Genomic DNA, 25,387 nt, shown 5'->3' with positions numbered 1-25,387 from the left:
CGAAGGGAACACTGAGATCATTATTCATGTGTTCGTTACGTCTCATCTCCATTACTGTAACCTATTATTTTGGGGTCTCCCCATGTCTAGCATTAAAAGATTACAGTTGGTACAAAATGCGGCTGCTAGACCTTTGACAAGAACAAGGAAGTTTGATCATATTACTCCTACACTGTATATACCTTTATATACATACTGTATATACCTATATACATATATACCGTGGGTCGGCAACCCGCGGCTCTGTTTAGTGCCGCCCTAGTGGCTCTCTGGAGTGTTTTCAAAAATATATGAAAAATGGAAAAAGATGAGAGGAAAAAAACACATTTTTTATTTTAATATGGTTTCTGTAGGAGGACAAGTCATACCAAAGACTATAAAAATGGGACCCGTTACCTCCCTGCTTGGCACTCCGCATCAAGGCTTGGAATTGGGGGTTAAATCACCAAAAATGATTACCGGGCGCGGCCACTGCTGCTGCTCACTGCTCCCCTCACCTCCCAGGTGGTGATCAGGGGCGATCAGTTGAGTTTATACCAAAAAGTTCTATTTTGGTTTCATCTGACCACATGACATTCTCCCAATCCTCTGCTGTATCATCCATGTATCCATTTTGGTATAAACTCAACTGGTGGTGTTTGGAGGAAGAAGAATACTGAGTTGCATCCCAAGAACACCATACCTACTGTGAAGCATGGGGGTGGAAACATCATGCTTTGGGGCTGTTTTTCTGCTAAGGGGACAGGACAATTGATCTGTGTTAAGGAAAGAATGAATGGGGCCATGTATCCTGAAATTTGGAGCCAAAACCTCCTTCCATCAGTGAGAGCTTTGAATGCTTAACCAAATACTTATTTTCCACCATAATTTACAAATAAATTCTTTAAAATTCCTACAATGTGAATTCCTAGATTTTTTTTTCACATTCTGTCTCTCACAGTTGAAGTGTACCTAGGATGAAAATTACAGACCTCTGTCATCATTTTAAGTGGGAGAACTTGCACAATCGCTGGCTGACTAAATACTTTTTTGCCCCACTGTATATTGATTAATTGAAACTTTTATTAGTAGATTGCACAGTTCAGAACACATTCTGTACAATTGACCACTAAATGGTAACACCCCAATAAGTTCTTCAACTTGTTTAAGTCGAGGTCCACGTAAATCAATTCATGGTCATATAGATATCTAATACTTATGTAGGATACACGCATGTATACATACCTAATATTGTTTCTTCAATTTAAAAGTAGCTGACCCTTTTTCCCCTTCTCTGGGATCATATTCCCAGTTTTGATCCGGGACGTCTGGTCACTTATAGCATATAAGAATATTCAATTAGTGTTAAGCAAAGTATGAATAATAAAACATGTGTCCTTTATCATAGCTACACGTATGAGAAAAAAGCGGGTGAAAATGAGTGGTATTCATGAGGTAAGATGAATGAAATGCGCCGACAGGTCATTGCTCCTGCCAAATGTGTGGAGAGGATCACCACTCCAAGATGGCGGCCGCGCGTCTCGTTAGCGCCAGTAGGCAGCAGCGCTCCCTGCTTCCTGCCCGGCCTCCAACATGTCTATGCTTTCTAATGTGCCACTGCGGTTGTCTGCAAGCCGCAGTGGATTGTGGGTAAATCGCCACCCCGCTATATTTGTCCTCCACCGGCTGCTGGAGTTTGCCGTCATGAGAGGAATTGGTTTCTTCAACAAGCTCTCTGTGAGTCCGAGCTTGTCTACTCCTTGTCAATGTATAATTGTCCTGATTTACAACTAGTATTAGGCTTCCAACTTCAAACGTGAACTTGCATTTAGTTGTCGTTAGCCTCTCGGCTAGCGTGCTAGCTGGCTAATAAAATGTCTGTAATCCAATAAGAGATATAAGATATACAACCATGTCTGTTTGAGTATTCTTATAACATGTTTTCATTTATATTTACTTATTTGTCGCATGGTTCGTCAGCCCTAACCGGGCTCCGCGCCATCCGAAGGTCACATTCCAACGAATGCCACCTTTTTGGAAAGGGACAAGCGGTAGAAAAGGGATGGATGGAGGAAAATTACACCAGAAACGTGTTTCAATCTATTTTTATACACAATCCAATCCACTTTATTTGTCTTGCACATTTAAACGAAAATGTTTCCAAAGTGCTGCACAACAATATTAAAAACAATATTCAAATGTTATCCTTAGCTCCACCAATGACTAAATATAAACAAAAAATAAATGAATGTGAAAATCAATATGATTAAAAACGATTTTATAAAGGGTACAACCAATCAAAACAACGAAGAAAAATCTACACTTAAAATCACAGAGGATCACACAACTCACGTAATGTTAAAATCCAGAGAATAAAAGTGGTTCTTAAAAACAATATTCAAATATCATCCTTAGCTCCACCAATGACTGAATGAAAACAAAAAAATTAATAAATATAAAAATGAATACGATTAAAATCGATTTTAAACGGTAAAACCAATTAAAACAATAAATATAAAACTGAATGTAAAAACAGAAGACCACACAACTCACATAGTGTTAAAAGCCAGAAAATAAACATGGGTTGTAAAAAAACAATATTCAAATATTATCCTTAGCTCCAACAATGACTGAATAAACGCCCAAAAATAAATAAATATAAAAACAATATAAAGTAAATATGATTACAAATGATTTTAAAGGGTTAAACAAATTGTAACTATGAATAAAAATCAAAATTTAAAAACACGGAGGACCACACAACTCACATATTGTTAAAAGCCAGAAAATAAAAGTGGGTCTTAAGACAAGACTTAAAACACTGCATTGTGGGAGCAGTTCGCAGCACAATTACAAGAATTGAACATTCGAAGGTTCAATACTCTTTTCTTTCACAGAAAACAGTAATTTGTATCATTTTTACAGCAGGATATAGAGAGCACACAAATCCACTCTTCATGAGGGCAGGATTATTAAAACTAAAAGACATTGTAGAATTGCATACCCTATTACTGCTGTTCAAAGATAGAAAAAAAGTTATTCCGAAGGACTTACAAAAGTTGTATTTGTGTTCACGTCTGAAGATGAGAAGCACAGAAGGCCGTATGATTTTAAACATCCAAGAGGGCCAACAAATTTGAAGCAAATATGCTTGTCTGTTGCTGCTTTGAAAGCATGGAGTTCTCTAAAGAAAGACTTATAAAGTTGCCAGAATATCTTTGAATTTAAAAAGAGTTACAAAAAGAGACAACTGGAATTATATCAAACTAATGTTTGATTTTGATTGGACGTGTCATTCTGAAAATTCTTAAACAAAAATTAAAAAGTATGTTGGTGGATGGAACAGTTATAAAGTCATCCAAAATAATTTGTGTTAATGGGGGGCAGATAAATATAAGAATATTATTCTTCCATCTGCTCCTTTCTGATCATGGAAATGTAAAAGAAACAAAAAATGAAAGTGTCAACTGTACGTGGCGTGTATATATACATTTTCATGAAAGGAATAAAAAGAAATGAAATGAATTGATGATGATGAATGAAGGGGGATGCTTGTTTGGCAGCACTGTGATGTCACCCTTTCCTGTACTGGAGCCTTATTTTGGAAGGAGGCAATACAATATATTTACTGTATGTCAAGAAATCACAAAGGCATCATTCAATCTACATGTACTCGCAAAAAGAAAGGGCCTTTTCCATTTGTAGCATTGAAACCCTTCAGATTGCTCATGCCGTACTTGCAGAAACGGGGCTATGCTGCTGCCAGACGAAGTGAACCCTTGACTCAACCCTTGGATGCTACCTGCAAGCCCTCCCCTTCACCACCGCTCCCTCCTCAACATGTCCAGGTGGGTGATGCTTTAGTGAGCCTGTCTATTCATCGCATTTGTCTAAACAACAACAACTTTCTTTGTGTCAGGTGTCCAAGCTCCCAAATGGTCTGGTGATAGTGTCCTTGGAGAACTACTCGCCCATGTCCACTGTGGGGGTGTTTGTGAAAGCAGGGAGTCGCTATGAGACCGTGGAAAACCAGGGTGTGTCTCATGTGCTGCGGCTGGCTGCAAACCTGGTAAATTGAGATTTATGTGTATCCTCACAGGATGCCTATTAGTTACATAGTATGGTTGTAACGATAGATAATAATAATAATAGATTTTATTTGTAAAAGCACTTTACATTAAGCAAACAACTTCAAAGTGCTACAGTGCATTTAAAAAAACTAAACAAGGATAGAACCACAAATACCTGCCTCCAACAAGTAAAATAAGTAGTTAAAAAAATAAAAACTAGAACAGCCTAATAGGTAGAACTAGCACACGTTTATGTAAAAAATGTTTTTATTTTTTTTAAAGAAGGGTTTATAAGCCTTTTTTAAAAGCATCCACAGTCTGTGGTGCCCTCAGGTGGTCAGGGAGAGCGTTCTACAGACTGGGAGCAGCGGAGCAGAAAGCCCGGTCTCCCATAGTTCGGAGCTTTGTCCTCGGAGGTTGGAGGAGGTTAGCCTGTCCGAAGCGGAGGTGTGGTGTGGAGGTTTTGGGGGTGAGCAGTTCTACAAGGTAGAGGGGGGCATTTCCATTGAGGCACTGGTGGGGTTAGTAGAGAGACCTTGTATCCAATCCTGAGTGGAACAGGAAGCCAGTGAAGGGATTTGAGAAGCGGTGTGATGTGGTCGTATCTCCACACTCTCATCAGGATCCTAGCAGCACTATGTTGTAAGTACTGCAGCTTCTGGATCTTCTTGCCGGGGATCCCCACAAGAAGTGAGTTGTGGTAGTCTTCATCATTTCATATTCCCAAGATTCAAGTGTATCAATCTGTGCTCTGCTAGTTGGCCTTCCAGAAGATATATATCGATCTAACGTCATCAATAAAGATAATTGATTTTTATCAGGACTAGAAAAGCAAACGCTGCCTTTAAAAACGGTGTACTTTAAATAATGTTGTTCTTAGAACTTTTATATGAATAAAGTCGTAAACGTTACACTAACCTGTCGTCCATCTGTGACGTAATTGCCAAGTGCTATAAGCCATCAAAACATATAGCGGGTACCAGAAGAGAAGCAGGCGGATGAGAAATAAGCAATAGACAATTGCAGTACGGTTGTACTAGTATAGTATCGCGGTACAAATGAATCAAAAACAGTACTACACTCTGTTTGAAAAGTACCGGTTCCCGGGCATGACGTCGCTGTTATGCGTCTCAACCGGTACACCGTAGCTTGTAGGCCGCTTAAGGCTGCTACAAGCTGGGCTAGTTAGCTCGCTACAGCTAACGCTAACAGATGTGTCCGCAACATCTAAAGATATGAAATTACACTGCTCTAACTGGTGGACACGGCTCTCTAGCAGAGCCAACCTATCCATGAGTAAGGTGCACGAAGCGCAGGAAGCCATACTCACACTCACTAAACATGCTTCGCTACACACCGTAGGAGGATACAATAGCTCACCGGCGTCGGCGCTAACAAAAGCTAGCGGGCCTGAATGTAAACAAATGCCATGGAATGATCAACACCTGACATCCACTGTAATGAAATCAAGTTTAAGAGTGTATTTGGTTGATACTACAATATTTTCCGGAGTTTAAGTCGCTCCAGAGTATAAGTCGCACCTGCCGAAAATGCATAATAAAGAAGGAAAACAAACATGTATAAGTCGCAATGGAGTATAAGTCGCATTTGTGGGGGAAATGTATTTGATAAAAGCCAACAGCAAGAATAGACATTTGAAAGGCAATTTAAAATACATAAAGAATAGTGAAGAACAGGCTGAATAAGTGTAGGTTATATGAGGCATAAATAACCAACTGCTATGTTAACCTAACATATTATGGTAAGAGTCATTCAAATAACTATAACATATAGAACATGCTATACCTTTACCAAACTATCTCTCACTCCTAATCCATAAATCCCATGAAATCTTATACTTCTAGTCTCTTAAGTGAATGAGCTAAATATTATTATTTGATATTTTACAGTAATGTGTTAATAATTTCACACATAAGTCGCTCTTGAGTATAAGTCGCACCCCTGGCCAAACTATGAAAAAAAACTGCGACATATAGTCCGAAAAATACGGTACTATGATTACATCAATATTTTTTATCGCCACAAAATCTTTTTTCCTTTTTTAAAAATGTATATTGTGTTTATGAACCCAATAAATATGTCTCTGGACACATGAGGACTTTGAATATGACCAATGTATGATCCTGTAACTACTTGGTATCGGATCCATACTTAAATTTGTGGTATCATCCAAAACTAATGTCAAGCATCCAAACAACAGAAAAATAATGGATTATTACATTTTAACAGAAGTGTAGATAGAACATGTTAAAACAGAAAATAAGCAGATATTAACAGTAAATGAACAAGTAGATTAATAATCATTTTCTACAGTTTGTCCCTTTTAATGTGTAGAAAATTATAGGTGTATAAATGACACAATATGTTACTGCAGACTAATTAGGAGTCTTTGTTTACTTACTACTAATAGACAAGTTGTCTAGATTTTAAACATTTTATTTAAGGACTGAATTGCAATAATAAGCATATGTTTCGTGTACACTAAGATTTTTTGTGAAAATAAAGCCAATGAATTTTTTTGTGGTCCCCTTTATTTAGAAAACTATCAAAAGATATCGTAAAGTATTGAAATACATTTAGGTACTAGTACATTGTGGTGGCAGCATCATGCTGTGGGGGTGGCTTTCAGCGGTAGTAACTGGGAAACTAGTCAGGATAGAGGGAAAGATAAATGCACCAATAGACAGAGACATCTTGGATGAAAAGTGGCTGTCTCGACATTATTGAGTTCAGAATGGACGGTGTTTGAGTATGTCGGAGATAAAAGAGTGCTACCGGACTTGTTATTTTCCCAAATAAATGTATTCTCCTCAAAATAACAACATTTCACTCACATTAATGTCAATTTCCCTGATGTTTGTTTGCCTTTATCAGCTGATTCCGTTTTATTGGCCAATTACGTGACTGTCCGTGGTTACCTGTACCCGAAAATTACATGTCTTACTTCTTTTACGTTTAGTGATTATTGATTATGCATACTAGCGTTGTGAGAAATAAAAAGTAGCAAACATGGTGAGATCCCAAACTTGTCATAGACATGCTCTTTTTTTACTCCTTCGCTCCTCGTCTGTTTCATCGTCTCAAGCTCTGAAATTTGCATGCATCTTGCGCTTAAAGGGGAACATTATCACAATTTCAGAAGGGTTAAAACCAATAAAAATCCGTCCCCAGTGGCTTATTTTATTTTTCAAAGTTTTTTTCTAAATTTTACCCATCATGGATTATCCCGAAAAAAGGCTTTAAAGTGCCTGATTTTCGCTATCTGTATATCCACCCGTCCATTTTCCTGTGACGTCACTCCGTGACGCCAATACAAAAAAACATGGCAGATAGTACAGAAAGATTTAGCGACATTAGCTCGGATTCAGACTCGGATTTAGGCGGCTTAAGCGATTCAACAGTTACGCATGTATTGAAACGGATGGTTGGAGTGTGGAGGCAGATAGCGAAAACGGAATTTAAGAAAAAACTAAAGCTATTGAGCCATACCACGACAGACAAAGGCAACGAGGACGTATTCGTCGATCACCTTCTAACCAACGATTTCATCTTTTAACCACTGGAGCAACTTAAATCCGCCGTTTGGTAAGTGTTTGTTTGGCATTAAATGTGGGTGGAAGGAAAGGCCGAATGCAAATATAGCTAAAAATGAGGCATAATGACAGCTAGCCTAAATAGCATGTTAGCATCGATTAGCTGGCAGTCATGCCGTGACCAAATATGTCTGATTAGCACATAAGTCAATAACATCAACAAAACTCACCTTTGTGATTTCTTTGACTTTATTGTTGGAAATGCATCTGCTTTGAGTGTCGCAGGATATCCACACATCTCTGTGCCATCTCTGTCATAGCATCGCTATCGTCGGTAAAATGTGTACTTGAATCCGTGTACTTGAATACTGGTGTACTTGAATCCGTCGCTTGGTATGTGTTTGTTTGGCATTAAATGTGTGTGGAGGGAAAGGCTGGATGCAAATATAGCTACAAATGAGGCGTGATCATGCAATATGTATATACAGCTAGCCTAAATAGCATGTTAGCATCGATTAGCATGCCGTGACCATTGATATGTCTGATCAGCACACTCCACGTAAGTCAACTTGAATCCGTCCCTGATCGTATTGTTACACCCTTCGACAACACACCGACGAGGCATGATGTCTCCAAGGTACGGAAAACATTCGAAAAAATGCAAAATAACAGAGCTGATTTGACTTGGTGTGTGTAATGTGTTTGAGAAAATGGCGGATTGCTTCCCGTTGTATTGTCACGGGTGAAAGGTCATTGCTCCGACAGCGAACAATTGAAAGGCGTTTCAATCGCCAAATTCACCCTTTAAGAGTTCGGAAATCGGTTAAAAAAACCTATGGTCTTTTTTCTGCAACATCAAGGTATATATTGACTCTTACATAGGTCTGGTGATAATGTTCCCCTTTAAGTGTTTTTCCCCCCCAGATTAGTATATTTTCATGATTGTGAGAAGCCATAATCAAAATCCAAATAAACATTTGATTATTTGTCCAGCCGTTATAGACACTACAGTTTTGATCAAAATTATTCAACCCCCATACAATTATGGTGTTTTAGCAAGTTGGACATTTATTCTGTATTTTGTTTATAGTCATGTCAAAGATGTGTCAAATAGACAAATGCAACTTAAATTGTAACACTGTATTTTACAAAATAGCAAAAAAGGACATTTTTCTTAATATCTTATTGACAAAATGATTCAAGCCCCTAGTTCCATGCATCTTTAGTACTTAGTAGAACAGTCTTTGGCAGTAATGATATCCTTCAAAGGTGATACATAAGCTTCTTGCAAGCATCTACAGGTATTTTAGCCCATTCCTCTTGGGCAAAGGCCTCCAGTTCATTCATATTCTTGGGCTTGCGTGCTGCAACTGCCTTCTTCAAGTCCCACCACAGCTTTTCTAGAGGATTTAGGTCTGGCCACTGTGAAGGCCACTCCAGAGTCTTCCAGCCCTTCTTCTGCAACCACTCTGATGTTGATTTGGAGGTATGCTTGGGATCCTTGTCCTGTTGGAAGGTCTAACGTCTCCCAAGCCTCAGCTTCCTCACTGATTTCATGACATTTGCAGCTAAAATATCCTGCTAGGAAATAGAATTCATAATGCCTTGAACGCGCTGGAAATTCCCGGTACCCGAGGCAGAGAAACAGCCCCAGAGCATGATTGACCCCCCACCATGCTTAACAGTAGGAAAGGTGTTCTTTTCCTTGTAAGCTTCATTTTTTCTCCTCCAGACATAACATTGATTCATAGACCCAAAGAGTTCCACTTTTGTCTCATCACTCCATAGAACAGTTTCCCAAAACCATTGGGGTTTGTCCAGATGATTTTTGGCATACTGGAGTCTATTTTTCTTGTGCCTGGTAGTCAGAAGTGGGGTGCCCCTGGGAGTTCTGGCATGGAGGCCTTCATCTTGTAGTGCGCGCCTTATTGTCTGGGACGAAACCTGCGTTCCCCCCCCTGCAATGTCCTGTTGTAGTTCCTCAGCTGTTATCCATGGGTTTTTCACCACTGTACGCTTCAAATACCGGACAGCAGTTGCACACAGCATCTTCTTTCTACCACGCCCAGGTAGTGTTTCCACTGTGCCTTTAGCTTTAAACTTGGGAATTGTGCTCCCAACTGTGTCTCTTGGAATGTATAATGTCTTTGCTATTTTCTTATATCCATATCCTTTCTTATGAAGAGAAATTACCTCCTCTTTTGACTTCTTTGACCACTCCCTGGACTTCACCATGTTGCAAATACACCATTGACCATCTACAAGAAGCTGAGCGTCACAGTCCTTTTCAATCAGTTTAATTGTTGCTCGTTATGGTTTTAATCACATCTACAGGTGTTTTCAACACTTGATTGAAAAGACCTTATTCAAATTTTGTTCTTAAGAGTTATGATCATCAAGGAGGTGAACATTTTTTTGTCAATGAGATATTAAGAGAAATGACACTGTTTGGTATGTTACAAAATATAATGTTGTAATTCAAGTTGCATTTGTCTATTTAATGCATCTTAATTTGATATGACTATAAACAAAATACGGAATAAATGTCCAACTTGCTAAAACACCAAAATTGTGTGGGGGTTGAATAATTTTGATCACAACAAAAAGGCTTGTTTACCATTTATACTTAAAGGCCTACTGAAATGAGATTTTCTTATTTAAACAGGAATAGCAGGTCCATTGTATGTGTCATACTTGATCATTTGCGATATTGCCATATTTTTGCTAAAAGGATTTAGTAGAGAAAATCGGCGATAAAGTTCGCCACTCTTGGTACTTCCTGAAAAAGCCTCGCCTTTACCGGAAGTAGCAGACGATGACGTCACATGTTTGATGGCTCCTCACATATTCACATTGATTTTAATGGGAGCCTCCAACAAAAACAGTGATTCAGACCGAGAAAACGACAATTTCCACACTGATTTGAGCGAGGATGAAAGATTCGTGTTTGAGGATATAGATAGCGACGGACTAGAAAACAAAAAAACAAGTTAAAAAAAAACGCGATAGCATTGGTACGTATTCCGATGTTTTTGAACACATTTACTAGGATCATTCTGGCAAATCCCCTTATCTTTCTATTGTGTTGCTAGTGTTTTAGTGAGTTTAATATTACCTGATAGTCAGAGGTGTACGTCCACGGGTGTCTTGATGCCATGTCTCACGGGTGTCGACGGCAGCTGTACGGACGACACAAGCTCAGCTAATATCCGGTAAGTGGCGACTTTTTACCACAATTTTTTCACCGAAACCTGCTGGTTGACATTCGGTTTGGATCCATTTCTGTTTGACCGCGCTGTGATCAATAGTAAAATTTCAGCTCCGGGTATTTTAAACAAGGAATCACCGTGTGTTTGTGTGGCTAAAGGCTAAAGCTTCCCAACTCCATCTTTCTACTGTGACTTCTCCAATATTAATTGAACAAATTGCAAAAGATTCAGCAACACAGATGTCCAAAATACTGTGTAATTATGCCGTTAAAGCAGACGACATTTACCTGTGTGTGTGCGTAGTGCTCATACTTCCTAAAAACGCGTGACGTCCTGCGTACACGTCGTCATTACATGACGTTTCCAAGACAAAACTCCCGGGAAATTTAAAATTGTAATTTAGTAAACTAAAAAAGCCATATTGGCATGTGTTGCAATGTTAATATTTCATCATTGATGTATAAACTATCAGACTGTGTGGTGGGTAGTAGTGGCTTTCAGTAGGCCTTTAAATGCTTCTACTAAGGTAGTATCTCGAACTGTTACTGCTAGAACATTCCAGAGTACTGAAGGTCCAATAGAAAACGCTCTATAGCCCACAGACTTTTTTTGGTCTCTGGGAATCACTAATAAGCCGGAGTTCTTTGAAGGCAGATTTCTTGCCGGGACATATGGTACAATACAATCGGCAAGATAGGCTGGAGCTAGACCGTGTAGTATTTTATACCTAAGTAGTAAAACCTTAAAGTCACATCTTAAGTGCACAGGAAGCCAGTACAGGTTAGCCAGTATAGGTATATATGTATGTATATATGTATATAAAGGTATATACAGTATAGGTATATATGTATGTATATATGTATATAAAGGTATATACAGTATAGGTATATATGTATGTATATATGTATATAAAGGTATATACAGTATAGGTATATATGTATGTATATATGTATATAAAGGTATATACAGTATAGGCGTAATATGATCAAACTTTCTTGTTCTTGTCAAAAGTCTAGCAGTTACAGTAATCGAGAGGAGACGTAACGAACACATGAATAATGATCTCTGCGTCGCTAGTGGACAAAATGGAACAAATTGTAGCGATATTACGGAGATGAAAGAAGGCCGTTTTAGTAACACTCTTGATCTATAAGAGTTGGCTGGAAGATAATACCCAGATTCTTTACCGAGTCGCCTTGTGTAATTGTTTGGTTGTCACATGTTAAGGTGGTGTTATTAAATAGGTTTCGGTGTCTAGCAGGGCTGATAATCAGCATTTGCCTTTTCTTAGCGTTGAGTTGAGCTTTATGGGGGTGCGTTGACACCAAGAAATGTCGCAAAACAAGGGCCGTCCGTATTTCTTGTTCCACTTCATCTATCCAATTGGACATTTTAAAACAGGTATTCCTTGTGTGTTTTGTAGACTACTAAAGGTGGTTCTGCCTTCAAGATCTGCCGCAGTGTGGAAGCTCTGGGAGGCAGTCTGAAGTGAGTGACTTAAGTAACCAAATATAATTGCTGAATAAATTTAGCAATACCTGCCCAATCAAGCAGTCTATTCCGTGACGCTCGACACATCTTGGCTGAAATTAAAACTGCCTCCATCGAGTGTATAGAGAAGTTCAACTCTGTATAATACAATGTTTAGAAAGTAAAAGTAATCAACCTTTTTCAAGACTGTGTATTTATTTAATGTCTGCTTGGAAAAAAATCCTGTATGTATGTAATTGATAATTAAAGTCTATTACTCATTCAGCTTACAGCAGCCAGACCCTTTCTTGTGTCTTTGTAACTCCCATTTCTGGTTTATTGTTATTATCACACGTATGCCTTTGCCATTACTGGTACCCTTCTGTGGTGACAATCACAAAAAAGCTAAAGCGTAAGGTAAGTCCACTGGTTGAAATCATTTGGGCACTTGGACTTTGGAAGAAGATACCGCAAATGACTGGATATATGAAACAAATGAATGGTTGTAAGTGTAATGTTGTCCTTTGCTTTCCTGTAGTGTAACATCATCCAGGGAAGCTATGGCCTACACTACAGACTGCTTAAGAGATCACCTGTGAGTTGATACTTTGGAATGTTATCGATGAGTCTTACTAGCACAAGATTACCTGTTTGGTTAACGTCCTGTGTCTTGACTTGAATATCTGTGTGTGTGTGTGTGTGTGTGTGTGTGTGTGTGTGTGTGTGTGTGTGTGTGTGTGTGTGTGTGTGTGTGTGTGTGTGTGTGTGTGTGTGTGTGTGTGTGTGTGTGTGTGTGTGTGTGTGTGTGTGTGTGTGTGTGTGTGATAAGAGATCAAATATTTGAGCATTTGGTCAACGTGACCACGGCTCAGGAGTTCAGGCCTTGGGAAGTGGAGGACCTGACATCCAGGGTGAAGATTGACAGAGCTTTGGCTCAGCAGTCTCCTCAAATAGGTTGGTACCAGCGTTTCCTCTAATCAGCTGGAAATGATGTCTAAAGCACTTTAGCATCACACATTTACACTAAAATGTAAGTCTTTGTTCATTTTTTTCTGCAGGTTTGCTAGAGAAGTTGCATGAAGTGGCGTACAAAAACGCCCTGTCCAACTCTTTGTACTGCCCCGACTACATGATTGGCCGTGTTTCTCCGGAACAAGTATGGTTCAGCACTTTTTCTTAACTGTAAAAGACCGCACGCTGGCTTCCATCTGAAATTGACCATCTTATCGTTTTCCACCTGAAGCTGCGGTTATTTGTCGAAGACCATTTCACTTCTAGCAGGATGGCTCTTGTCGGACTTGGTAAGTGTCATTTTGTTATGAATGCATCTGAACAGTTTCTTTTCCTGTCCAACATTCTTAACGTAGCATATTTTCCTGTTTGCATTTAGGTGTAACGCACTCTGTAATGCGGCAACTGGGTGAGGGGCTCATGAGTGTCCGCAGTGGGGCTGGAGCTCCTGAGACTACGGCAGTTTACCGTGGAGGTAAAGATTTCACTCATTACAACAGTTCAGTTTGACCTGCTCTCTATACATCCCTCTTTCGAGCGGCTAGTTTTACAGGTCCTTAAAGGGGAACATTATCACAATTTCAAAAGGGTTAAAAACCATAAAAATCAGTTCCCAGTGGCTTGTTGTATTTTTTGAAGTTTTTTTCAAAATTTTACCTGTCCCCGAATATCCCTAAAAAAAGCTTTAAAGTGCTTGATTTTCGCTATTTGCGATGCGACTATCCATTTCCCTGTGACATCATACAGTGCTGCCAATGTAAACAAACAATGGGAATAGCACAGCAAGATATAGCGACATTAGCTCTGATTCATACTCGGATTTCAGCAGCTTAAGCGATTCAACAGATTACGCATGTATTGAAACGGATGGTTGGAGTATGAAAGTATTGAAGAAGAAACTGAAACTATTGAGCGAATAGCTATTGACGCTATTCATAGCCATAGCATAGCCGAATAGTTGCGTTAGCATCGCCGGTAAAATGTGCGGACCAAACGATCAGGACTTTCGCATCTCGTGACACTGGAGCAACTTAAATCCTTCGATTGGTAAGTGTTTTTTTCGCATTAAATGTGGGTGGAAGGAAACGTAATATAGTTGCAAATGCATCTGCAGGTTATCCATACATCTCTGTTCCATGTCTGCTGTAGGACCGCCGGTAAATAGCATGTTAGCGTCAATTAGCGTAGCATGTTAGCATCGATTAGCTGGCAGTCACGCCGCAACCAAATATGTCTGATTAGCACATACAGTAAGTCAACATCATCAAAACTCACCTTTGTGATTTCGTTGACTTTATCGTTGCAAATGCATCTGCAGGTTATCCATACATCTCTGTGCCATGTCTGTCATCGCCGGTAAAATGTGGAGACACTCTGGCACATTAAATGGGGGTCTGGCGGCAGACACTTTCGCATCTTCGGTGCAACTTGAATCCCTCCCTGTTAGTGTTGTTACACCCTCCGACAACACACCCACCAGGCATGATGTCTCCAAAGTTCCAAAAAATAGTCGAAAAAACGGAAAATAACAGAGCTGAAACCCTGTGTTTGCAATGTGTTGAAAATGAAAATGGCGGCTGTATTACGTCACGTTCTGACGTCATCGCAAAAAGAGCGATAAACAGAAAGGCGTTTAACTCGCCAAAATTCAGCCATTTAGAGTTCAGAACTCGGTTAAAAAAACCTATGGTCTTTTTTCTGCACCATCAAGGTATATATTGACGCTTACATAGGTCTGCTGATAATGTTCCCCTTTAACAGGAACGGTGAACAGTCGTAAACAGCATCGAATCAATTCTGTCACCTGTGGTCTGGAAAGTGATGTAATGTGTGGAAATCTGTCAATCCCACAAAGCTGCAGCTCTCCTTACATTGTATTTAACTGTGTTTTCTTGTAGTCTATTGCGAGGAAAGAAACTTAGTGTGAGGACTATCTTATATAAATGAACTACTGTATTCTGCGGACTATAAGGTGCACTCAAAATCCTTTCTCAAAAATCGACAGTGCGCCTCATAACCCGGTGCACCTAATGTACGGAATGATTCTGGTTGTGCTTACTGACGTTGAAGCAATTTTATATGGTACATGGTATAATGATAAGTGTGACCAGTAGATGGCAGTCACACAGAATCAGAATAGTTGTTATTGCCATTGTTTGAGCACGGATTCACAAACTAGGAATTTTACTGTGTGCAATCCTACACCAGATAGGATCCTTTTTTTTTTCTTTGTCATGAAAAAGGGAGGTTTTTGTGGTTGGTGCAATAATTGTAAGTGTATTGTGTTTTTTATGTTGATTTAATAAAAATAAAAAAAATTAATAAAAAATTCTTCTGCGCCCGGTACCAATGTAGACCACAAGGGAGTTTAATAATCTGGTGCACCTTTTGAATGAAAATAAACCTGAATAGACCTGCTTATCAACAGTGCACCTTATAATCCGGTGCACCCTATGGTACGGAAAATATGTTATTTTGTTGCATCACGATTGCGGCAAAATCTGAACTTCTGTCTGAAAGAAACATTTATTTGGCCACGGATGAAGTGCTGGCTGTCTAGGGTCGGGAGTCTCGGGACCCAGGGTGGACCACTCATCTGTACATCGCTATGGGACATCTCTGCGCTGCTGACTTGTCTCCACTCAACGTGATCTCCTGCTACCCCACTATGGACTGGACTCTCACTATTATGTTAGATCCACTATGGACTGGACTCTCACTATTATGTTAGATCCACTATGGACTGGACTCTCACTATTATGTTAGATCCACCATGGACTGGACTCTCACTATTATGTTAGATCCACTATGGACTGGACTCTCACTATTATGTTGGATCCACTATGGACTGGACTCTCGCTATTATGTTGGATCCACTATGGACTGGACTCTCACTATTATGTTAGATCCACTATGGACTGGACTCTCACTATTATGTTGGATCCACTATGGACTGGACTCTCACACTATTATGTTAGATCCACTATGGACTGGACTCTCACTATTATGTTAGATCCACTATGGACTGGACTCTCACTATTATGTTAGATACACAATGGACTGGACTCTCACACTATTATGTTAGATCCACTATGGACTGGACTCACTATTATGTTAGATCCACTATGGACTGGACTCTCACTATTATGTTGGATCCACTATGGACTGGACTCTCACACTATTATGTTAGATCCACTATGGACTGGACTCTCACTATTATGTTAGATCCACTATGGACTGGACTCTCACTATTATGTTAGATACACAATGGACTGGACTCTCACACTATTATGTTAGATCCACTATGGACTGGACTCACTATTATGTTAGATCCACTATGGACTGGACTCTCACTATTATGTTAGATCCACTATGGACTGGACTCACACACTATTATGTTAGATCCACTATGGACTGGACTCTCACACTATTATGTTAGATCCACTATGGACTGGACTCTCACACTATTATGTTAGATCCACTATGGACTGGACTCTCACTCTTATGTTGAATCCACTATGGACTGGACTCTCACACTATTATGTTAGATCCACTATGGACTGGACTCTCACACTATTATGTTAGATCCACTATGGACTGGACTCTCACGCTATTATGTTAGATCCACTATGGACTGGACTCTCACACTATTATGTTAGATCCACTATGGAGTGGACTCACACACTATTATGTTAGATCCACTATGGAGTGGACTCACACACTATTATGCTAGGTCCACTCGACGTCCATTGCACCACCCCCCCACATCTGCGGTCCCCTCCAAGGTTTCTCATTGTCATCCCATTGGGTTGAGTTTTGTTGAGTTGTGACTTGTGCAGCCCTTTGAGACACTTGTGATTTAGGACTATAAAAACGACATTTGATTGATTCATTGATTGATTGATTTCCTGCAGCTTACATTGAATTTTGTTGAGTAATTTCACACTTCAGGTAGCCAAATATTTGTTTTTAATCCAAAGTAGTTGAAAGCTATTTGTCCGTCACTAACACCCATCTCTTTTTTCCCCCACACATTTGATTTCATTTTGTAGGGGAGCTTCGTATGCAGAACAATGACTCCCTGGTTCACGCGCTGGTTGTCAGCCAAGGTGGCGTGATGGCCAGCGCAGAGGCGAACGCATTTGTGGTGCTGCAAAGGATCCTGGGAGCTGGGCCTTATGTAAAGCGAGGTGGCAACGTTACCAGCAAGCTGAGTCGGGGTATTGCTGAAGCAACCACACAGCCTTTTGATGTAAGGAAAAAACCCATCCAGCTTTTTTCTTTGACGACTCTCAGTCACATTTTTGTTATTTTTTCTTCGAGGCCTCAACCTTCAATACTTCATACTCTGACTCCGGTCTGTTTGGGATCTACACCATCTCACAAGCTAATGCTGCCGGAGACGTGAGTCCGTTTTTAAAAATAATTGGCGTGTTGAGCAAGTCCCCAACGCTTGTGTGCCGTAACCTGGTACTAGGTGATCAAAGCTGCTCTTGCGCAAATAAAAGGTGTGGCTGAGGGCAACGTGTCTGCAGCGGACATCACCAGGGCAAAGTGAGTGAGTTCACTACAGGGTGACTGCTTTTGCCAGGGTGCTCATTCCACATCTTTCTTTCTGTGTAGGACTCAGGCTAAATGTGAATATCTGATGTCAATTGAGAGTTCTGCTTGTCTGATGGAGGAGATGGGTGTTCAAGCTCTGACAACCGCAGCGTACCAGCATCCTGAGGCGCTTCTCCAGGCTGTTGACGCCATCACCCAGGAGGATGTGGTCAAGGTGTCCTGTCTTTATTGCGAGCTAGTACCGTATTTCCTTGAATTGCCGCCGGGGCGCTAATTAATCTGAAACCTCTTCTCACTCCGGCGTTTACCAAAGGCATGCGGTAAATTTAGGCCTGCGCTTATAAATTTGAGTGTGATGTAAGGATACCATCATGAAAAGCACATTTAACAAAAAAAAGTTATTATGGTCTTACCTTTACTTATAAATGAAGTCCATGCGCAGCTCCTTCTGATCAAAAGCATCGATAACTTGTTTATAGAAGTCTTCCTTATCTTTCTTCAGTTTTAAGTCTCTGTCTCGATGGAGATCTTCCTTTATTACCTCCTGCTTCCATTGAAAGTCCAGTTTAGAAAAGTGTTTTATTTTAGATATGTAATCCTCCATGTTAAAAGTGCAAGCGAGAGGAAAAAATAAACGATCGCTGCTTGTTGTCACTTCTTCTGCAGCCGAGTAGTCGCAAGAAGGATCACTAGCGCCCTCTACCACCAGGAGGCAGGAGTCATTTAATGACTCATATTTGACACACGCAGCTACGGTATATTAATAAAACATAGTTGCTTACTGTTCTTTTTAGCATATTCAATAGCTTGGACCTTAAATCCTACTGAATAGCTCTTAATCTTCTTCCCTTTATACGATTTCAAATGATTGAAATCAGCCTCCTCCATTTTGAAAATGATGACAGGTGAAGTGTCACTCGTGACGTGACGAGTTTGACCCGGCGGAATTTCTAGACATGCGCTAATAAAAGTTATATTTTGCGAAACGAGTTTGACCCAGCAGTAATTCTAGACAGGCGCAATTCAAGGAAATACGGTAAGTTATCATCATGTCTATGCACGTCAAGTATTTCAATCATTTTTCTTTCCAGGCTGCAAAGAAATTTGTGCAGGGTAAGAAGACCATGGCCGCTAGTGGACATCTCATTAATACACCTTTTGTGGAGGAGTTATGAAATGCCAACTAAAGCAGCAATAATCATTTGATGTGGGTATACGCAACAAAGAAACATCAAGGACCTTGAAGCCACAGGTTCATGTACGTTCATTTGATGTGACCACGTTTTTTGTCCATTTATCTGTATATCTTTGTAAATTAAAAAATAATGACCGTATGTGTTTTGAATAATGTTTGTCCACTCTTTCATCACCAGGGGAACTAGAACATACACAGTACCACTTAAACATGTTACGCTTTCCAAGTACAGTGTCCACGCTTTTGCTACATCTACTGACCGTCACAGACGAGCATGAAGTACAGTACGTGGCTTGCACTTGCAGGTAATAATGATGAAGTCTTCTATATGTACATTCTGAAAAGGAGGGGCATGGTGGCCTCACAAAGTCCACACAAACACGCTCAACACTCAAAAGTATGGATGGGTGCTATATCATCCAAAAAGGTGTTCAAAGATTCGGGTGAAACCCTTAGAGTGCACAAGCAACAAAGTGAATGAACCCCACACAGCGGTGTCACTTACCAGGTGTCAGGCTGAAACAGCAGCTGCAAGAGAGGAAAAAAAGTAACCTGGTTAACACATCAGACTAGATCTGTACTAGTGGTGCAGAACAGTGATTCTCAAAACTGCTACAAATCACTTGATTAAAGTTTTATTTTCAAACACAGTGTTACTGTTCAAACTCAAAAATTATACATATACTCGCTAAATAAAACCCGCCTTGTTTTGAATGACACTTTGTTTTAATATTGGCCATTATGTTAGTACTTTGAGAGCCAACTTTTTTCTGAGGCGGTGCTTTGTGAAAAAAGTTTGAGAACCACCAATGTAGAAAATCGAAGAATGACTAAGCTTTTATATTTTTACCAAAACACATCTGGTACTACTAGGTGGAGCCTGTTATGTGTGCCACAGTTTGAAAACTAAGTTATTTACAGTTACTGAATAAAATATACCGATTCGAGAATGTTATGTTCCGCCGCTCCCAGTCTGTGGAACTCTCTCCCTGACTACCTGAGGGCACCACAGACTGTGGATGCTTTAAAAAAGGCTTTAAAACCTTACTTTTTAAAAAAGCCTTTTTTTTTTTTACATGTGTGCAAGTAGTAGCTATTGGGCTGTTATATTTAAATTTTTTTTACTATTTTACTTGTTGGGGGCAGCTATTTGTGCTTCTAGCGTTGTTTTTTTTAATGCACTGTAGCACTTTGAGGTTGTTTCTTTAATGTAAAGTGCTTTTACAAATAACATCTTTTATTATTATTATTATGTTACAATCACACATAAAAAACCCAATACTAGTTGATTCACTACATCATGAGGTCAACTAGTATTTTGGACCCTGGGCTTATAATAACGAGATAAAGTAAACATTTTTAGAAGACACATACAAGTCAGGTTTTAAATAGGAATTAAATTAATAGATTTATGCACTGAGATATTAAGCTGGTGTAAATTGGTGTGTAGTTAATGTGGTAACATAATTGTATTTTTGGAAAACCCTAAATTCATAAATATTTCATGACTTAATCTTAATAAAAACAAGTGTTTTTTTATTTTTATTAATTTGGTGGGTTTTCCCTGTGCCATGCTAAAGGTCAGTGCAATTCTATCCTACTGCTTAATACTAGCACCAACACCCCAGCCAGGAGTAGTATATGCAGTTATATAACCACTTTACATGTTTCACTGCAGTCCATTTCCTAAAATGTAAAAAGTTCATTTTATTTCTCATTAATGTACACTCAGCACCCCATCTTGACAGAACAAACAGAAATGTAGGAATGTTTACTTTGTTGATGCACCCTAGTATTTTTGAGTACGAAGCCCGGTGCTTGGCACACCAATCTTTGGGCGTTCACTCTTGACCTTGAGAAACAAAATTCTGTGGTCTGATGAGACAAAGTTTGAACTCTTGGCGTGAATGCCAGGCGTCATTATGGCCAGTACCGTCCCTACAGTGAAGCATGGTGGCAGCATCATGCTTTGAGGATGGTTTTCAGTGGCCAGATTTGGGAGACTAGTCAGGATAGAGGGAAATATGAATGCAGCAATGTACAGAGACATCCTGCATAAAAACCAACGCTTCGCATCCAATCTTGAAAGGCACTGCGAAGAAGAATGGGCAAAACTACCCATAGACAGGTGTGCCAAGATTGTGGCATTGTATTGAAAAAGACTTGAGGCTGTAACTGCTGCATGAACAAAGTATTGAGCAAAGGGTCTAAATACATGGGATTTTTACTTTTTTATATTTAACACATTTGTAAACATTTGTTCTTTTTTCTGTCAAATAGGGTGCTAAGTGTACATTATTGAGAAATAAAATGGACCTTTTTTGATTTTAGCAAATGGCTGCAATGAAGCCAAACATTTAAAGTGGTCTGAATACTTTTAGTACCCACTGCATGTTGTGCACGGCAAAGTTCTTCTTTTGTTTATACATGCAATCAAAATACATCCTTCCACTGCTAAGAGATGAATACCAACAGCAATGAAAGTCATTGGATTGTTTGTAACAGGATTTGTCTGTTACTTCCCCTTGCCTTTCCTCTTACTCACCCCTAGTGGGTGCTCACACTCGTGCTGGCGTTGATGTTAAGAAGTACATCAATGGACTTTTCATCACTTGCTGCGCATAAAACTTCATCTTTTAGCCGTACCTTAGTGGTCAGAAGTATTTTTGTATTCAAATAAGTTATCAGTAATTACATAGCTAGCGAAATGATCGTGCTTCCTCTGTCAGTCTGTCTGTCTGTCTGTCAGTCTGGGGGCACAAGTGTGTGGCTGCAGGGCGCCCACTAGTGGTGAGCATAAGGAAGGGCACGGGGAAGTCAAATATTTTTACACTTTCATATCGCTCTACAGACAATTCATACACAGTAGAAGTGTCTGTATTCAGATTTGTGTGCGTCTGTGTTCAGATTTTAGTGTGTAAAAAAAGGTGTGTGACTGAATTCAGATTTGTGTGTGTAAAAATAAAAGGTGGCTGTATTCAGATTTGTGTGTGTAAAAAAAGGTGGCTGTATTCAGATTTGTGTGTGTAAAAAAAGGTGGCTGTATTCAGATTTGTGTGTGTAAAAAAAGGTGTGTGACTGTATTCAGATTTGTGTGTGTAAAAAAGGGGAGGGGGTGTAAAATAATGTGTGACTGTATTCAGATTTGTGTGTGTAAAAAAAAAAGGTGGCTGTATTCAGATTTGTGTGTGTAAAAAAATGTGTGTGACTGTATTCAGATGTGTGTGTTTAAAAAAGGGGAGGGGGTGTAAAATGTGTCTGACTGTATTCAGATTCGTGTGTGTAAAAAAAGGGGTGCGACTGTATTCAGATTTGTGTGTGTAAAAAAGGGGAGGGGGTGTAAAATGTGTGTGACTATTCAGATTTGTGTGTGTAAAAAAAAGGTGACTGTATTCAGATTTGTGTGTGTAAAAAAGGTGTGTGACTGTATTCAGATGTGTGTGTTTAAAAAATGGGAGGGGGTGTAAAATTTGTCTGACTGTATTCAGATTTGTGTGTGTAAAAAAAGGGGTGCGACTGTATTCAGATTTGTGTGTGTAAAAAAGGGGAGGGGGTGTAAAATAATGTGTGTGACTGTATTCAGATTTGTGTGTGTAAAAAAAAAAGGTGACTGTATTCAGATTTGTGTGTGTAAAAAAAGGTGTGTGACTGTATTCAGATGTGTGTGTTTAAAAAAGGGGAGGGTGTGTAAAATGTGTCTGACTGTATTCAGATTTGTGTGTGTAAAAAAAGGGGTGTGTATGCAAAATAATGTGTGAGACTATTCAGATTTGTGTGTGTAAAAAAGGTGGGTCTGTATTCAGATTTGTGTGTGTAAAAAAAGGTGGCTGTATTCAGATTTGTGTGTTAAAAAAAGGTGTGTGACTATTCAGATTTGTGTGTGTAAAAAAAGGGGAGGGGGTGTAAAATAATGTGTGGGTCTGTATTCAGATTTGTGTGTGTAAAAAAAGGTGGCTGTATTCAGATTTGTGTGTTAAAAAAAGGTGTGTGACTATTCAGATTTGTGTGTGTAAAAAAAGGGGAGGGGGTGTAAAATAATGTGTGACTGTATTCAGATATGTGTGTGTAAAAAAAGGGGTGTGTATGTAAAATAATGTGTGACTGTATTCAGATATGTGTGTGTAATAAAGGTGTGTCAGTATTCAGATTTGTGTTTGTAAAAAAAGTGTCTGTATTCAGATTTGTGTGTGTGACTTTATTCAGATTTGTGTGTATAAAAAAGGTGTGTGACTATTCAAATTTGTGTGTGTAAAAAAAGGTGTGTGTGTATTCAGATGTGTGTGTGTTAAAGGTGTGCTTCTGTATTCAAATTTGTGTGTGTCTGTATTTACATTTGTGTGTAAAAAAGATGTGTGTAAAAAAAAGTGTGTCAGTATTCAGGTGTGTGTGTGTGTGTGTGTGTGTGTGTGTGTAAAAAAGGGGGTGTGTCTATTCAGATTTTTGTGAGGCAGAAAAACTCGATTGGCTCTCTTTACACGTGACTTTTGCTATGTTTCAGCCTTGGAAGATTTGTGTGTGCTTATTCAAATTTGAGTTTACAATCTTTGTGTATTTAACTGGCCTCAACAAATGACAAGATCTTGGGTTTGGGGGAACCTGCTGTCGTGACAAAGCGGTTGTTGCTGGACAAATGGGCCTTGTGGCGACCAATCAGCGTTCCTATTCTGTAACCCTGTACACTGTTTCTTTGTCTCATCTTGAACAGGTTTGTGCTGAAAACAAAGTTTCCTTGTCCTTGTGCAATGACAATAAAGACCTATCCTAGGGGTCGGCAACCCGCGGCTCCAGAGCTGCATGCGGCTCATTGGCCACTCTGATGTGGCTTAGCTGCATAATTGCTGAGCCCCCCGATTGCTTCGGGGGGTTTCCAGATTTCGGTGCCTCTCCCGGACATCACCCGGGATCAACCTTCTCTGATTTTCACTCGGACTACAATATTGAGGGCAAGCCGTGATGACTTTACTTTTAGCGTCCTCTTCAACATGTCATCGCGCCCGCCTTTACGCCTTGCTATCTGCAAGCCGGCCGGAGCATGCATTTTGCTGCTTCTATCGTCATACGTACGAGATTGCAAGGCATACTTGGTGATACAGGTTACACTGAAGGTTGTGATATAAATAACTAACACTTTTATTAATATGCACCACACTGTGAACCCATACCAAACAAGAATGACAAACACATTTCACAGTAACACAGCATAAATGCAACATAACAATTACCCAGAATCCCATGCATCCATGACTTACTGACTAAATTATACGCCCCCAACCCTGCCCACCTCAACCGACGCACAGAGGGAGGCGGGGTTTGGTGTTAGTGGGGTGTATAATATAGCCAACAATAGTCATGGATGTGTGGGATTCTGGGTAATTGTTGCATTTATAATGTGTTACTGTGAGGATGTTCTCCTGGAAAGTGTTTGTCATTCTCGTTTGGTGTGGGTTCACAGTGTGGCGCATATTAGTAAGAGTGTTAAAGTTGTTTATATCACAACCTTCAGTGTAACCTGTATGGCTGTTGAACAACTAATCCTTGCAGTTGTGTATGTGTATCTGCGGAAGCCACATAGCACATGTTACTGGACTGGCAAGCTGTTAGTACATGTTGTAGGAGGCGTCAAAGGCAATGGCTTCATAGCACGCCCTTATTATTGTTATCTGGGTGACCATCAGCAGATAATCGCGACAATGGTTGCGGCTCCCATTGTCTTTGTTTTGTGAAACAGGTCAAAATGGCTCTTTGAGTAGTAAAGGTTGCCGACCCCTGACCTATCCTTATTCAGTTAGTGTATGTGTGTGCGTAATACAATGTGTGTCTGTATGCATATTTCTTTGTGTGTAAAGAAAAAGTGTGTGTAACTGTATTCAGATTTGTGTGAAGCAGAATCCCCAATTGGTTGTCTTTTTACACGTGACTTTTGCTCCACTTCTGCCGTGTTGAAGTTGTGGTGTCGCAATCTGAACGTGTAAAAAGGCTTTTCTGCAACTTCACCTTGCCGTTTCCTATACTCACCGCTAGGAGGCGCCTTGCACCCACTTGAAGCTGTCAACGTGAGACTCCATCACTTGCAGTCAGTTAAGGATGTCATGATAATTACATATTATATGTGTATATGTATATACATATGTGTGTGTGTGTGTATATGTATATATATATATATATATGTAGGTGTGGGAAAAATCACAAGACTACTTCATCTCTACAGAACTGTTTCATGAGGGGTTCCCTCAATCATCAGGAGATTTTAATGGAAGCATTCACATACAATGGTTTATATAGGGCACAGAGTGGGTGGGTACAAGCAGGTGTAGGGTGTGGTGATTGGCTCATGTG

General features: G+C 39.7%; 1 protein-coding gene across 2 annotated transcripts; it reads left to right on the top strand.

Annotated features, from left to right (window-relative positions):
* The first annotated feature begins 1,555 nt into the window (after window positions 1-1,555).
* Window positions 1,556-19,768, top strand: LOC133541336 (cytochrome b-c1 complex subunit 2, mitochondrial). Of its 2 annotated transcripts, XR_009803839.1 has the most exons (15): window positions 1,556-1,716; window positions 3,723-3,827; window positions 3,899-4,048; window positions 12,236-12,300; window positions 12,821-12,877; window positions 13,112-13,236; window positions 13,341-13,438; window positions 13,526-13,583; window positions 13,673-13,768; window positions 17,346-17,545; window positions 17,617-17,697; window positions 17,771-17,847; window positions 17,917-18,070; window positions 18,948-19,114; window positions 19,230-19,768. XR_009803839.1 is itself a non-coding variant. In XM_061884700.1 (14 exons), exons 1-14 carry the CDS (start codon window positions 1,573-1,575, stop codon window positions 19,029-19,031), a joined length of 1,494 nt encoding a protein of 497 aa, XP_061740684.1. In that variant the 5' UTR covers window positions 1,556-1,572; the 3' UTR covers window positions 19,032-19,190. The 2 variants fall into 2 exon arrangements, 1 of the variants encoding a protein (XP_061740684.1); XM_061884700.1 differs by lacking the exon at window positions 19,230-19,768 and having other exon boundaries at window positions 18,948-19,190.
* Window positions 19,769-25,387: the final 5,619 nt, after the last annotated feature.

Source organism: Nerophis ophidion, linkage group LG23 (assembly GCF_033978795.1).
Source record: "Nerophis ophidion isolate RoL-2023_Sa linkage group LG23, RoL_Noph_v1.0, whole genome shotgun sequence".
NCBI classification, from domain to species: domain Eukaryota; kingdom Metazoa; phylum Chordata; class Actinopteri; order Syngnathiformes; family Syngnathidae; genus Nerophis; species Nerophis ophidion.
The sequence above is the reverse complement of the archived record's forward strand: the minus strand, read 5'-3'. Positions and strand labels throughout refer to the sequence as shown.